The 14,804-nt window shown below is 32.0% G+C and overlaps 1 protein-coding gene across 12 annotated transcripts in view; it reads right to left on the bottom strand.

Annotated features, from left to right (window-relative positions):
- LOC105839056 (titin) overlaps positions 1-14,804 on the bottom strand; it is a 221,105-nt gene that overhangs the window by 174,245 nt on the left and 32,056 nt on the right. For all 12 annotated transcript variants that reach the window (XM_036288720.1, XM_036288732.1, XM_036288726.1 and 9 more), the window contains 6 exons: positions 11,363-14,064; positions 10,271-11,273; positions 9,753-10,151; positions 9,146-9,665; positions 5,438-5,609; positions 5,138-5,324 (listed from right to left, as the gene is read on the bottom strand). In XM_036288720.1, coding sequence (XP_036144613.1) covers positions 5,138-5,324; positions 5,438-5,609; positions 9,146-9,665; positions 9,753-10,151; positions 10,271-11,273; positions 11,363-14,064 — 4,983 coding nt within the window. The remainder of the gene's footprint in view (positions 1-5,137; positions 5,325-5,437; positions 5,610-9,145; positions 9,666-9,752; positions 10,152-10,270; positions 11,274-11,362; positions 14,065-14,804) is intronic.

The following is a 14,804-nucleotide window of genomic DNA, read 5'->3' as shown; positions in this document are numbered from 1 at the left end:
AGTTATACGTATTAAGTAGACCTACAATAATAAATTTGGTTTATTAAAATCGGTTATTAGTTTGGTAAAGTAGAAAAAACCATGAAAAATGGCCGTTTCTTAAATTGTTTATACATTTTTAAAAATTAACTCAAGCATTTGAAATTATAGAAAAATATAGCTTTTATATAAAAGAGTGTACCAAATTTTATCAAAAAATATTAATAACTTTTCGTATTATATCAATTGTTTATCCGAAAAACGCTTCACTAAAATTTAATTTTTACATTTTTGAGACCATGCACAAACCCGAATTAAAGCTTTTTCTCTTCTTAAAAAGTTGCGGTGTATGAAACTAATATATCGGTATTACAAAATGTGCAATGCAATTAAGTGCCTCCAATAAACGTGTAAAAACAAACCTAATTAATAATTAAATAACTTTTAATGTATTTACACTATTAAAATGGGATAAGATGTATTTGAAAAAAGCAATTTTTCTTAAAATTTTTTTAAAAAAGTACATTATCCTAAGTTGCTTAGAAACCGAGATAATATTTTTTTTTAATTATTGTTGCTACAGTTACGAATATTAAGAGCTAAAATTTTGACAACGTCTTATTAAAAAGTTAAAGTAGTCTTTTCCAAAAGTTTGAAGCGATTCATGAAGATCGACCATTGTAAACGTGTTAACAAAGGCAGTATCAACCCAAGAGCAGTGGCCGACAACGTCGCGCGCGTGCGCGTCGTCTGCTAACGCGCGGCCAGGCGCGTGCGTACAAAATTGATCTGGCGCGTTCAAATTACTTCAATCGTCATTATCTTGGGAACTAAGCATTCTAGAAAGACGAAAGTAATTAGCTAAACTATTTCCTTATATTTCTTCAAATAAACGTACTAATTCATATTTCTCTTTTTTTAATTATTTATTTAACGCGCTAAATATGTATAAATAATTTATTTATCTATGTGGCGTGTGCATATGCTGTATGTTAATATAATTTAATTTTTTTATTACTTGCATTACAAGAAATGTGTACGTTTTATTTTTTTTTTGCATAATTTAATCAATTTAATGCATAATTAACGAACATTTAAATTTAAAAAAACTTAATGTTTTAGTTACATTACTATTTAGTTATATTACTATTAATTGCACTAAAGTTTTTTTTTAATTTAAATGTTTGTTAATAGCATTAAATTATGCAAAAAAATAAATAAATAAATACACATTTCTTGCAATGCAAGTTCTAAGCAACTTAGGATAATGTACTTTTTTTAAAATTTGAAGAAAAATCACACCTTTCAAATACATTTTAATAGTGTAAATACTTTTTGATAGTGTAACTCCATGAATTTGATAGTGTAAACCCATTTTGATAGTGTAAATACTTTAAAAGTTATTTAATTATTAATTAGGCTTGTTTTTTACACGTTTATTTGAGAAACTTAATTGCATTGCATACATTTTGTAGTACCGGTATATGATACTGCAACTTTTTAAGAAGAAAAGAAACTTTGGTTCGGGTTTGTACATGGTCTCAAAAATGTAAAAATTAAATTTTGGTGAAGCGCTTTTCGAATAAACAATTCATATAACTCGAAAAGTTATTAATATTCTTTGATAAAATTTTCCGCGAAAAAAAATTTTATACAGATTTAATATAGATGTAATATAAATTTTATAAATTTAATATAGATTTAATATAAATTTTATAAGAATTTATAAGATTTTAATAAAAACTTTGTATAACAAATATTTATTTCGTTTAATTCTTATAAAGACATTTAATAAAACTATATAATACTTAATGTAGATCTGTACATAATCAAAATTAAATATTTATAAAGTTTTATTTAAAAACCGAGTTCTCATTAAAATTTTATTAGTGTCTTATTTAATTTTAATAAAATTTATATTAATCTATATTAAATCTATATAAAAATTGTTTTTCTCAGGTTAATACACTTTTTTATCGTAATAAAAGCTATATTTTTCTATAATTTCAAATGGTTGGGTTTTTTAAGAAAGTTTTTTCTTAATTGCTTGAGACTTTTTTAAGAAGGTTATAAACAATTTAACGGCCATTTTTCATGGTTTTTCTATTTTACAACCAAACTAATTGACCGATATTAATGAACCAAACTTATTATTATTATAGGTCTACTTAATACTTACAACTTTTATTTGAAACTTTTTTCTCCCAAAAAGTCTAATTTTCCTAGACTGTAATAGGAGCGGAATATAGGAAAATTAGGAAATTTGAATGATTAACACATATCTAAAAGTGTTTTATTGAAAACTAATATCAAAGTTATTAAAGTTAAACTAAATTATTTGTTTCTTATGAACGTATTCTTCTTCATGTTATGAAAACTTATTTTAATTTAAAGAGAATAACTATAAAGAGAATAATTATATCTCCTTTTTTTTTATTTGATTAAATTATTTTATATAAGAGATATAATTATCAAACTTTGCTTTTTTTAAATAAATTAACCCGATACAAATTTTTTATACAAAAACACATAAACATATAAACATAAAATACGTCCATATTTGTTTATACTAATTTTTTTGTTAAATTTTTGTTTGGTACAAAAAATAATAGTCATACTAAAAAGTTAGTCATACAAAATAATAGTCATACAAAATGTTTAAAAATGTAATTTTCACATTGCTTTTTGATTAAAAAAACTGGATATAAGAAATGAAAGAAAATTGTCCATATATAGTCATATATGTATATTCTATTAACTAAAAATATATATGATTATACATAGGCAATTTTTTCTCATTTCTTCAAACTTAATTTTTTGTAAAAAAAGAAACAATGCGAAAATTATTTTTTTAACTAGTTTTTATCTTTTCTGTATAACTATTATTTATTTTATATAAAAAAATTAAAAAAGAAACTAGTGTAAACACATATAAACATATTATAGGGTGTTCCAGAATAATTAATTTTTATTTTATGGAGTGAAAGAAAGTAAAATGTTAAACTAAAAGTTCTTATACCAAATTTGGTTCTGATTATTATCTAATAAATTATTAATAAATAAAGTTGGTCAGACGGCGCGTGGCTGGAGTATGCAGAAGCGTAACATGCCTTGAGGCTTCACGCGATTATCCTTTATATACATTTCCTTAATTAAAACTTTATTTTAATTTCTTATATTAATAAATAAATAAATAAATTTAAGCAAAAATTTAAGCCAAAATAATCTGAGTTAATTTATTATATGTTTTTATATAAAAAATTTTGTACCGGAATCTACATTTTATCGTACAGTCAGTTGTTATTTTCCGTGCGAGAAATCAAAGGATAGATAACATAGGGAACGCAAATAAAAAAAGAAAACGTAAAAAAATAAAAATATAAGAAAAATTACAACATTAAACACATAAATGGAAATAAGGATCAAATCTTTGTAATTACGCAATATTAAGACATATTAAAATGCTTGATATTCGCACTTTCACGAATAATACCTAATATAATGCTTTAACAGAGAAAGAATAGTACGGTGCCTGTAATAAAGTATGAAAAACAAATATTAAATAAAATCTTAAAGACAGATTAAGAGATAAATATACGTGTAAGATATATTTATGTTATATGAAATAAATTGAGTTTAGATTTAAAAAAAAATTTACAATGATAAGTAATAAATTTATATTTTCTAGCGCTACAATATATGATTTGTATATAGGGCGTACGAAAACATTCGTGTCAATGCTCGTTAAAAAGTAGAAAGGATCGAAATGAACAAAAATGTCCTATTTTGCAATATTCAATAATTATATTGAGTTATTAATTGGATGTAACGAAATAGGACCGCCCAGCAAGACATGCGTTTGTCGTCGCTAAACACGCAAAGAGTTATTTATAAAGCGGCAATGTTTATACATAACTCCCTATATGCTGGTAGCAACTTCGGTTTTTGTTCATCTTGACTTCTTTTACCGCTTTACGAATATTGACGAGCGAATGAATTTGGATACTCTATATATACATATACATATATACCTGCATACATATATATATTATACATATATATATATATACACACAAACACACACATATATATATATATATATATATATATGAGAAAAGATATTAATCCTTTCGACGGCATACGGCGCACATTGTTTTATTCTCAACTGATTTCAATTTTTATAAAAATTGGTATTTAAGGGTTTCTTTGTTTGCTGAATACAAAATTAAAATAAAAAATTAAAAAATCTAAAAAATTTTAAATAACAGCTCCATAGTTGCTGAAGAAGATTCCATGGGGGTCACTGAATGAAATAAAATAAGCCGCTATCTCACTAAATGCAGTATAAATGTAACTTAATATAACAATATTAGATTGGATCTAAATTAAAAAATTTTTACTTTAAATTCGAATCCCTTAAATACCGAGTAAAAATCCCTTAAATACCGAGTAAAAATTCGATCATATTTTTTTTTGCTTACAGGAGCACGAACAGGAAAATTCTGTGCGTAGTCGAAGGGGTTAATAAAATATAAAACAATACTAAGGTTTTTTTATAATTATATTTACAATTATATTTTTCATACCTGAATATGATGTAAAAGATATACGATACCTTTGATCTTTTAAGATGATATCGCTTTAATATTCCTGTCGACATTCCAACCATGAAGAAGAAGGAGAAGCAGAAGAAGCTGTTGCATTTTTGAGGTAATTTTTGTGGTTCTGGAGTGAAAGCCAAACGTGGAAAGCGGGAAGGAGAGGATCAGGATTTTATGTTCGAATGACTAGAGTGTTTTTTGTATTCGAATAGAATGCATGTGTCGATATATGTACTGTGTTTTCGATTCTTTCTAATCTACGTTCGCTTTTCGCGAATCATTATTAGAAGCTAACAATCGTTTTCTTTTATTTTGACGTGTGATATATCTGTATCGTTGTAACCCGATTAAATTGTTATACATATGAATTCTTCGTAATACTTTTTAAAAAAGTTACATAAAGTTATTAGTTAATTGAATTTTCACATTTTCACATTTTACATTTTATTGCAATTTTATTGCAATTTTATTGCTCAATAAAAATAATTTTTTTATTGTGACACTCAATATAAGAAGAATTCATGTATATATGTATGAAAGTTAAGATGAAAACTTACGTCTTGGTGAATTTTTCAATACACCACGATAATCGTCGCTCCGTTGCTTGACTGTTAGAGTCGTTTCCGTACGTGCTTCACCAACAGAGTTTCTTGCAATTATTTCCACCTTACCGTGATCATATTGTCTAGTCTTTGGTATATCTAGATGGTACATGCCGTCATAAGTTAGTTTATAACGAGATCCCTGCGCAAAAAAAGAAATAAATTTAATTACCTGCATTATAAAAGTGCATTATATATTTCTGCGAAAAATGTCGACATTATTTGATGTATTGGAAATGATATTTCTAAACTTACATTGACTATCGTATGTCCATTGATTATCCACATAACACGAGGCCTTGGGTGTCCAGTGACTCGACAACAGAATCTAGACCAATCACCATCTTCGACGGTTATCGGTTCCGGTTTGCTCACGAAAACAGGTGCCGAGCGTACTTTTTCTTCTTCACTTTCCTCTTCGGGTACGCTATAAAATGCGAATAATTTAAATAATACGCTCGTGCGTAGCCATTGCCACTTATAAACAATTCCCCCCACATTTCAAGGCTAATACATCAAATTTTAGTAATCAATAACGCGTTAACTGTTGCGAAAATTGCAAAAGGTAAAGGACTTTTCAGTTTAATGCGCTCTATCTGCTTATAAACGTTGTATAAAGCTTTACATAATACTTAATAATATTTTGTAGACAAATTAGGAAACGATTTTTTCTCTGTTGAAAATTATTTTGTTTGGAAATAACGTCTCAAAATACCCATAAGAAGTAAATGAATGCTGTCCGATGAGAATGAATAAATGGATCTTACATTATAATGTTATAACCACATGTTTTACATGGTCAGGAATTTATCGAATGTAATCCAATTTTTTTCTAAATTGATATAAACTTTTGTGAAACTTTTTTTAAAGTAAATTCTATGTTTTTACTTTCATAGATTTTAATATATGCATTAATATGATTCACATACGTGGAATTACTGATGAAATTTAACGAAAATAAAAATAAGAGATAATAATATGGAATTTATGTGACTAAATTCACAGCAGTCTTTATCTGTAAAAAAAATTTACACGGACATGAAGAAAATTGTTTGGAAATTTTGATTAGATTTCTACATATCGTTATTCCAATATCGTTATTGAGCAAGCTATCTACTCGATTGGTAACGGGGATACTTTTTCCACTTACAAAGGCAGGTCGTAATTAACTCTTTTCCGTTTTGGTGAGCTTTAACATAGTGAATCTACATTGTGCAAAGTTATTTCGTGTTCTAACTTTTCATCCAATGCGCCTTAGAAAGTCTTTTATAACAATCGATAACGTAGTTTATAAGATATGAAGGAAAATCCGTTATCGCGCAGTACCGTATAATGCATTGGAAGTACGCACAACTACCCTGGTGAAAATGTAAAATCGGAGCGTAAATCGAATATAAAGGAAGAGTAATAAAAGCGTTAACAAATCTTCTTCGAAGCGTAAATTGAAACAATGAAATGTAAAAGTAGTGTTAACGCTCTTTTTACATTTCATTGTTTCAATTTACGCTTTGTAGAAGGTTTGTTAACGCTTCTATTACTCTCCCTTTACATTTGACTTACGCTCTTAGTCTCTCTTTACATTCGACTTACGCTCCGATTTTACATTTTCATCAGGGTATTAATAATAGGAGTCCCAGCGGGTTCGAAACTCGTCGACAATTTTAATTTTTAAAAAATTATCTTATATCACTTTATATGTATTTTATATTTATATTGTTATTTGTCGTTCACGCTTTACAGCGCGATGACGAGATTTTCTTCGTAGCTCATAAACTGCATTATCGATTGTTATAAATTTCTTTTTCTAAGGCAAATTGGATGAAAAGCTCAAACACGAAATAATTTTTTTTTATTTCTAATGGAAATTCATCATGTTAAAGCTCATTAAAATCACAGAAGAGTCAAACTGTGACGTTCTCTTGTTTGATGTTATGTGATGTTATGTATCGATTTTAAGTATCAGTTTTCATCAAGTAAGAGAGGGTGGGATTTATCGTGACATGTTGCAAGTAATGACATTAGTAATATCTCCAGTTTTAGTAGTTTCTTAGTTACAAAACTTGACCAGAAAAGAGATAGAAGGTCAACATGTAAAATGCTAGATGACGGTCTGTGTCTTTGTTTACGTCGCGTAGAAATGCTTCAATGCGTGAGCTCTCAAAATACAGGTAAAAATCAATATTTTCTGTCGTAGTCTGTTTGGGTTATAGTTTATCAGAGGATTGCAATGTCCTTCAGCTACTGGTTTAGTGTTACTTTTGTGGTACTTTTGTGCATTTATTTAGCCCAAATTCCTAATTTTATGAGTTTAGGTTAGGAATCTAGAAACTGTTATGTTAAACAATAATCTTGCGAGTTAGTGGTGACAATATTTGTGAGTGGTGAGGTTGTTTGTGACACTTCTAAATCTTTTTAGAATGATATGAATGCAACACAGACTAAAAATACATAACAATTTTGAAGAAATAATTGCAATAATTGAGGCAAAGCCCCCCCCTTACCCCCTTTGCCCCCCTCGCGCGCGCGTGTGTGTGTGTGTGTGTGTGTGCAAAGCATTCTCTGCACCACATGGGTTTTCGATTGTGCGCATTTGGTCTGTGTCCGTTTCACTCAGCCTGCTGTGTCCGTTTATTACTGTGCGCATCTGGGACTCACTCATTACAATTATTTACAAAAGTCTCTGTGGTGAACGGAATTTATTTTTCATTTTTTACGTGTACCATGCATACTGAAGCTCACATACTCACGTGTTGTTACAGGAGACCAAAGAAACAATTAGTATCGTACCAAATAATGGAAAAAAATTAAATTGAATATAACAAAGCACATAATGCGAAAAAGCATTGCACGTCTTTACTGAAAGGCAGTAACTGTCAGACTACTCAAAGCCATAAATACAAATAAGAAGAAAGGGCAGGTTACGTGTAAAGGCAAACATTTATGTATACTTAATGACGCGGTTGTAAATCGGGTTTAAATTTTCCGTATCTTTTTGTAAGTTAAGGGTGTTGTCAACCTTTTTTATTAGAAACATTTCGGCAATTTCTCTTTTGCGAGTGTGTTTCTCGCTATGTAATATGCTCGGTGTTGCCAAATTAAAATCATGATTGTTCGAGATTCTATGTCAGCTGACAACCGATTGGCAACTTTCTTGTTTTTTTTATGTTATTTGAGTGTTCTTTAATACGTTTATTCAAATTACGTTTGGTCTGTCCGATATAAGACGCCGGACAATCTTTGAATCGTCGTTAATTTTGCTTCAATTATTGCAAACCATTACTGGCGACCTTTCAAAGATTTGACATTGTTGAAATAATAATTGTTCGAACTTTTCAGTATTATTATTTGTGTATGTAATTCAATGTCGTTTGTGTATAACGAAAGCAGTCATAATTTCAATGTATATACATAATTATATTACTGATTTTGTTACTAATTGTGTTATAGCCATGGTAAGAACGTATAAATAAAATACAGCAAAGACACAACGGGATATGGCAGACGCAGTCAAGTTACCAAAAATTTTTATTTTTTGTAACAAAAAAATAAATTTTTGATATTTTGCATTATGCGTTTTTTTGCATAAAAACACATCCCCTTTAACTATAGTTAAAGGGGATAAAGTCATTATAATGATTTTATATAGCTTTCTGAATCCTATTTTTTGGTAAATTTTTCCGTGTCACAACACCTCCAACGGGTAGGTTAGCTGTGATATTTGCAAGTGCTTGTACACTACAGTTGCAGATGAATAAAAAAAAAACCTAGAGGTATCTGAAAGACCAACAACTGCTCTTTCGAATGATAATGTTATCTAACCAGTTAGACCAATAATTCAGTAGATATACACAATTTCCAAAAAGTGTCACAATAAATCTCACCTCACCCTCCCTTATATCTTATTATTTAAAGAAACTATTTTTCTTGCACAAGTAAAACACAAAACAGAAAATAATATCGTACATTTGCCATGCTGCTTCCATTTCTCTAATCTTCTCAATGCTTTTCATGCCTTTTGGAAGTTGAGACTCGTAGATAATTCCTGGTTTCCCCGTAGTTTTGATTATAGCTCTGGTTTCATCCATTCCATAAAGATTTGTAGCTCTACATAGATACTCGCCACTATCTTCTGGGTAGACCCAACCAAAGTTCATCGCTACGTAGCCAAAGTCGTAAATAGGGGTAAACCGATTCTTATGTGGTAACGGTTTCCCATTAAAGAACCATTCAACTTTCATATTTGGATCACCCACCGGTGCCAATTGACATTCGAACTTAGTACTATTCATTTCAATAAGATTAGTCTGATCTTGAATTTGTGTGACGAAACGAGGCGGTTGCTTCTTATCCGCATCATATAAATCGTCTTCGGTTAAATGAATTTCCGAAGTATATTTTTTAATTGTTGCTTCCATCTGCATCAACGCTTCAGATTTTTTCATACCTTTTGGTACTTGATTTTGTAAAATTATGCTCGGTAATTCTGTGAAAAAGATATATATTTGATAAGTTCGCTTTGACAGTTAATTTGGTTTAAAAAGTAAAAGTTAATAAAAATTTCATAACATACTTTTGCAAGATACAGCAGCTCGAGTAGTATCTTCTCCAAGATCGTTGATCGCTTTGCAAACGTATTCACCAGAATCTTCGGGATAGACATACAATATATCCATCGACACAAATCCCATATCATATACCGTTCGATATCTGTGTCCAGCAGGTATCAGTTTATCATTTCTGTACCATTCGATGCGTAGATTTGGATCTTCTTTGGGTTCTACACGGCATTCGAATCTAATTGATTCACCTTCATCGATGGTTACCGATTGAATTTGCGTGATAAAATGAGGCGGTTCTCGCGGTATTTCTTCCACAGGAGCTTGAGAAATCGGTCCTCGTTCTAGTTCTTTTAATTTTTCGCCGCTCATTCCCATTGGTAATTGAGAATCAAAGTCTATCGTTTTTTTAGCTGTGAAAGAGAGTAAGGAAAAGAAATAGAAAATAAAAAATAATTTTTGTGTTGTACATAATAGTTAAAATAAAAAAGTGTCTATTTTTTTATCGAAAATATTAAATCGCATAACTTACATTTGCAAGTAATGGTAGCCTTAGTAGTAGCAGTGCCCCACTTGTTGGTAGCTCTGCAAACATATTCGCCGCTGTCTCGTGCATACGTGTACGACATATCCAATGATATGAATCCAAAATCATTAATTTGGTGAACTCGAGAACCTGTTGCGAAAGGTCGTCCATTGTGGAACCAATCGATACGCATAGTAGAATCACCTACAGGTTCGACTCTACAATCAAAATGACTTGGTCCACCTTCTTCAACTTCAATATTTTTAAGTTCAACAATGAATCTTGGTGGATTTGGTGCTTCTTCCTCTGCTAATATTTCGTCTTTTTTATATAAAGACTCTTCCAATTTCTGAATGCTTTCCGTACCAGTTTTAAAATTACTTGGTAATTGAGGTTCTAGAATGATACCTTGACGTCCGCGAATTTGAAGCTTACACGATACTGTGGCTTCGCCATGACGATTAGTGGCTTTACAGGTATATAAACCAGAATCGCGTTGATAACAATTTGCAACTTCTAGAATGACAAAACCAAAGTCATGAATTGTTTTGACTCTACTACCGGCAAGAAGAGGCTTGCCGTTATGAAACCATTCGACTCTCATACTGGAATCGTTAATTGGTTGTAGCCGACATTCAAAGTGAGCAAGAGAATTTTCAGTCAAAGTTAAGTCAGAAGGAGTTGTGATAAATTCTGGTGGTCTACCAGTATCATCTTCAGGACTAATCTGACCCGGAACAGCTCCAAGACCTTCTAATTCGGCAATTTTATCAATTGTACTCTCCATACCTTTGGGTAACTGAGATTCTAAAATAATACTACGTTTGCCTGTACATATCATCGTACACGTTGTCACTGCTTCACCGTAATCATTTGTTGCTCTACAACTATATTCGCCGGAGTCTTCGGGATAGATAGGAGAGATTTCCAAAATGACGAAACCAAAATCACAAAAAGTGCGAAAGCGAGATCCTGTTCGCAATGGTTTACCATTCCAAAACCATTCGACCTATATCAAAGAGAACAATATAATATTTAATAAAATCTGTATATTTATATGGATCTAACACACAAAAGGTTTAAAGAAATTTAATTTACCTTTAATTTTGGATCGTCCGTAGGAATTACTCGTGCCTCAAAATGCGCACTTTCGCCTTCACGTAGATCATCAATGTTACTCAAAGGTACAGTAAACATAGGAGCCTTGCCACGTTCTTCTACAACCTTTTCGTCCTTTGTACGTATCATCGAATCTTCAAGATTTTGGATTTTTTCAAGGCCACCTTCCATGCCCTTCGGAAGTTGCGATTCCAAAATGAGATTAGCTTTGGAGAAACATTTGAGCGTTGCTCTTGTAGAATCTTCGCCATACTTGTTAACGGCCCTACATTCGTAAACTCCGGAATTTTCTTCATAACAATACAGTATGTCTAGAATAACAATACCAAAATCATGGAAGGTACGATATCGATGGCCATGAGGAAGCTTCTTGCCATTGTAATACCACTCAACTTTCAAATCTGGATCATTCACCGGAGTTAATCTGGCCTCAAAGTGGGCCGACTGCCCTTCTACTAGTTTTGTAATATCAACGATCTGCGTAATAAATTTTGGTGCCTCAGCGACAGGAGTCGTAGGCATAAGTGCTTGTTCTCCGGTATAACTTTCGAGCTCTCGGATTCTAGCGAGCGAGTCTGGTTGCAGAGAATCTAAGTAAACTCCACTCTTGCCAAAGCATTTAATCGTGGCTTTTGTATAATCTTCACCATATTTATTGCTAGCTTTGCAAACATATTCTCCACTGTCATGAGACATTACACCGGCAATATCCATAACTACGAACCCAAAGTCAGAAACCATCTTGAAACGTGACGAATGTCGTAGAGGCTTTCCATTGTGAAACCACTCGACTTTCATATTAGGATCACCTACTGGAATTAAAGTACACTCAAAGTGAACGGATTGGCCATCCTTTAAACCTTCCAAAGATTGAATTTGTGTTGTGAATTTAGGCTTTTGTCCTTTGGACTTGTCAATGCATTCTAGTTGCACGCTAATTTCTGCTGTACCCCATTTGTTAGTAGCTCTGCAAGTATAAATACCCGAATCTTCTATTTTAGTGCCAAGAACTTCAAGAACAACCATGCCGAAAGCATAAACAGTTCTTGTGCGATGACTAGCTTCTAAAGATTTGCCATTATAAAACCATTCAACCACCATAGTTTGATCACCAGTAGGAATAAGAGATGCTTCAAAATGAGCGATTTCTCCTTCCGAAAGATTGGTTAGATTTTCAAATTGTGATGTAAACATTGGTGGTTGACCTTCTTCTTCTCTTGGAGAAATTCCTTCTTGTTGTTTCAAAGATTCCTCTAGATCTTGGATTGCTTCGAGACCTTCCTTACCTTTAGGATGCTGTGACTTTTCGATAATATTTTCCTTTATGGAACAATAAACTGTTGTTGAAGTAAAAGCTTCGCCTGCTTTATTATAGGCCTTGCAAGTGTAAATACCAGAGTCACGCTCATAAACGTCCGTTAAGTCCAAAGTGACAAATCCGAAATCACAAGTCATTTTGAAGCGTGAACCATGTTCTAAAGGTTTTCCATTGAAGTACCAATCGATCTTTAAATTGGGATCATCCTTTGGCTCGACTTGACCTTCTAAATGTAACGGTTCAGATTCTCCTAATTTAAATTCAGGCCTAAGAGGTACCGTCCAAATTGGTTTAGGATATTCATGTTCAGGAGCTTCTTCTGGTCTCTTGTATTTCGATAAATAAGCATCTTCAGCTTCCTTAACTTTTTCAAGTCCGACTTCTCCTTGTGGATGTTGCGTTTGAAGATAAATATTTTGTTTACTGGTGCATTTTAAAGTACCAGATGTCTGTGCAGTTCCTTTTGAATTTGTAGCTTTAACGGTAATTACTCCAGAATCTTCTTCATAAGCATGAGTCAAATCCAAAGCTACGTAACCAAAATCATAGGTGCTCTTAAATCTAGCACCGGTCGGCAAAGGTTTATTGTTTAGGAACCATTCAATTTTCATAGTCGGATCTTTTGATGGTTCTACATTGCATTCAAAGTGAGCGTTATCACCTTCAATGCATTCCACATTATTTAAATGAGTAATGAAAACTGGTTCTTCGTAAGTAGGTTCTGGTTGCTCGGTAGAGATTATCTGAGGCTGCTCCAACGTATTGATTTTGGGCAAAGCATCAGGATGTAAGGTATCTCCTAATAACCAGTGACGATCGGCAATTTTTAAAGTACAAGTTGACACTGCTTCTCCCAAAAGATTAGTTGCTTTGCAAGTATAGATTGCGGAATCATCAGGTCTTAGCCCGTTGATAGATAACGTTACTAAACCGAAATCAAAAGTACTACGAAGTCTGGTTCCAGTCTGGAGAGATACACCGTTCTTAAACCATTCTACTCTTAAATTTGGATCTGCTCGTGGCTCCACTTGAGCTTCTACATAGACGCGTTGTCCCTCTATCAATTTGTCGAAACTTTCAAGATGTTTGGTGAAAACTGGCGCCTGTTGCGGTGTTGTATCAACAAACATTTCCGGCACTTTATTCATTTCTGCTTCCTTCAATTGAATCTTCTGCCATGCATCCGTTTGTATGCTGTTAGAATCGATAGCTGAACGTGCTTTAACTTTCAACGAAATTGACGATATCGCTTCTCCTGCTTTGTTAATCGCTTTACAAGTATACACTCCAGAGTCTTCAGGGATAACTTTTAAAATATCTAAGGTTATGTATCCGAAATCGTGACTTACGTGGAAGCGTGAACCTAAATTGGTGCACAAGGATTTTGTTAATATATGAAATATTAATAATATTAATATATAAAATAATAAACTGCTGGACAGAATTAGAGGAACAAAAGTTTGAAATAGCGCTAAGTTCGTAAAAGTTGAGCAAAAAACGTGAATTTCTTATATTATTTATATTTGATGTAACCCAAAGTGTTGACTTGATCCCTGCGAAGTCTCCCCGCTATGGGTCTAGTAGTTTCGAAATTATGCCCTTCGAAGCAACTCTCTGTCAGAAACAAAAGTTACAAGGTTGCAGTTTGGAAGGTACAGGGCACTCTAATGCAGAAAACAAGTCTCCATTAGAATGTCCCTAGTGTGCCCTGACACCTCTTTTCACCTGATTCGCAACCTCTTTGATTTGACAGCGGAGACAGCGTTTTACGTTGCATCCATCCATCCTTTCTTGTTTTGATTTTTTTTCTGTTAAAGATAAGTTCCATCCATCATTTTTTGTTCTAAGTGTTGGTTTGAAGTGTTGGCAATATTTTGATTAATTTTGTTTACATGCGCAGGTTTTATTTAGAATGTTACCGGCAAAAAAGAGCGGCTTCGGTGGAGGAGAGCGTCAAAATTTCATTTGTTTTCAACTTTTTTATTATCGTTTATTTCCATGTTTTGTTTTTGTTTTTATTTGTTTTCCATTTTTTTGTTTTCTTATTTCTTTGTTTTGCGAGTCATGTTTTGTTTTTTATTTACTTTGTTTTTTGCTCAGACC

This window comes from Monomorium pharaonis, chromosome 6 (assembly GCF_013373865.1).
Source record: "Monomorium pharaonis isolate MP-MQ-018 chromosome 6, ASM1337386v2, whole genome shotgun sequence".
Taxonomy (NCBI): Eukaryota; Metazoa; Arthropoda; class Insecta; order Hymenoptera; family Formicidae; genus Monomorium; species Monomorium pharaonis.
The sequence above is the reverse complement of the archived record's forward strand: the minus strand, read 5'-3'. Positions and strand labels throughout refer to the sequence as shown.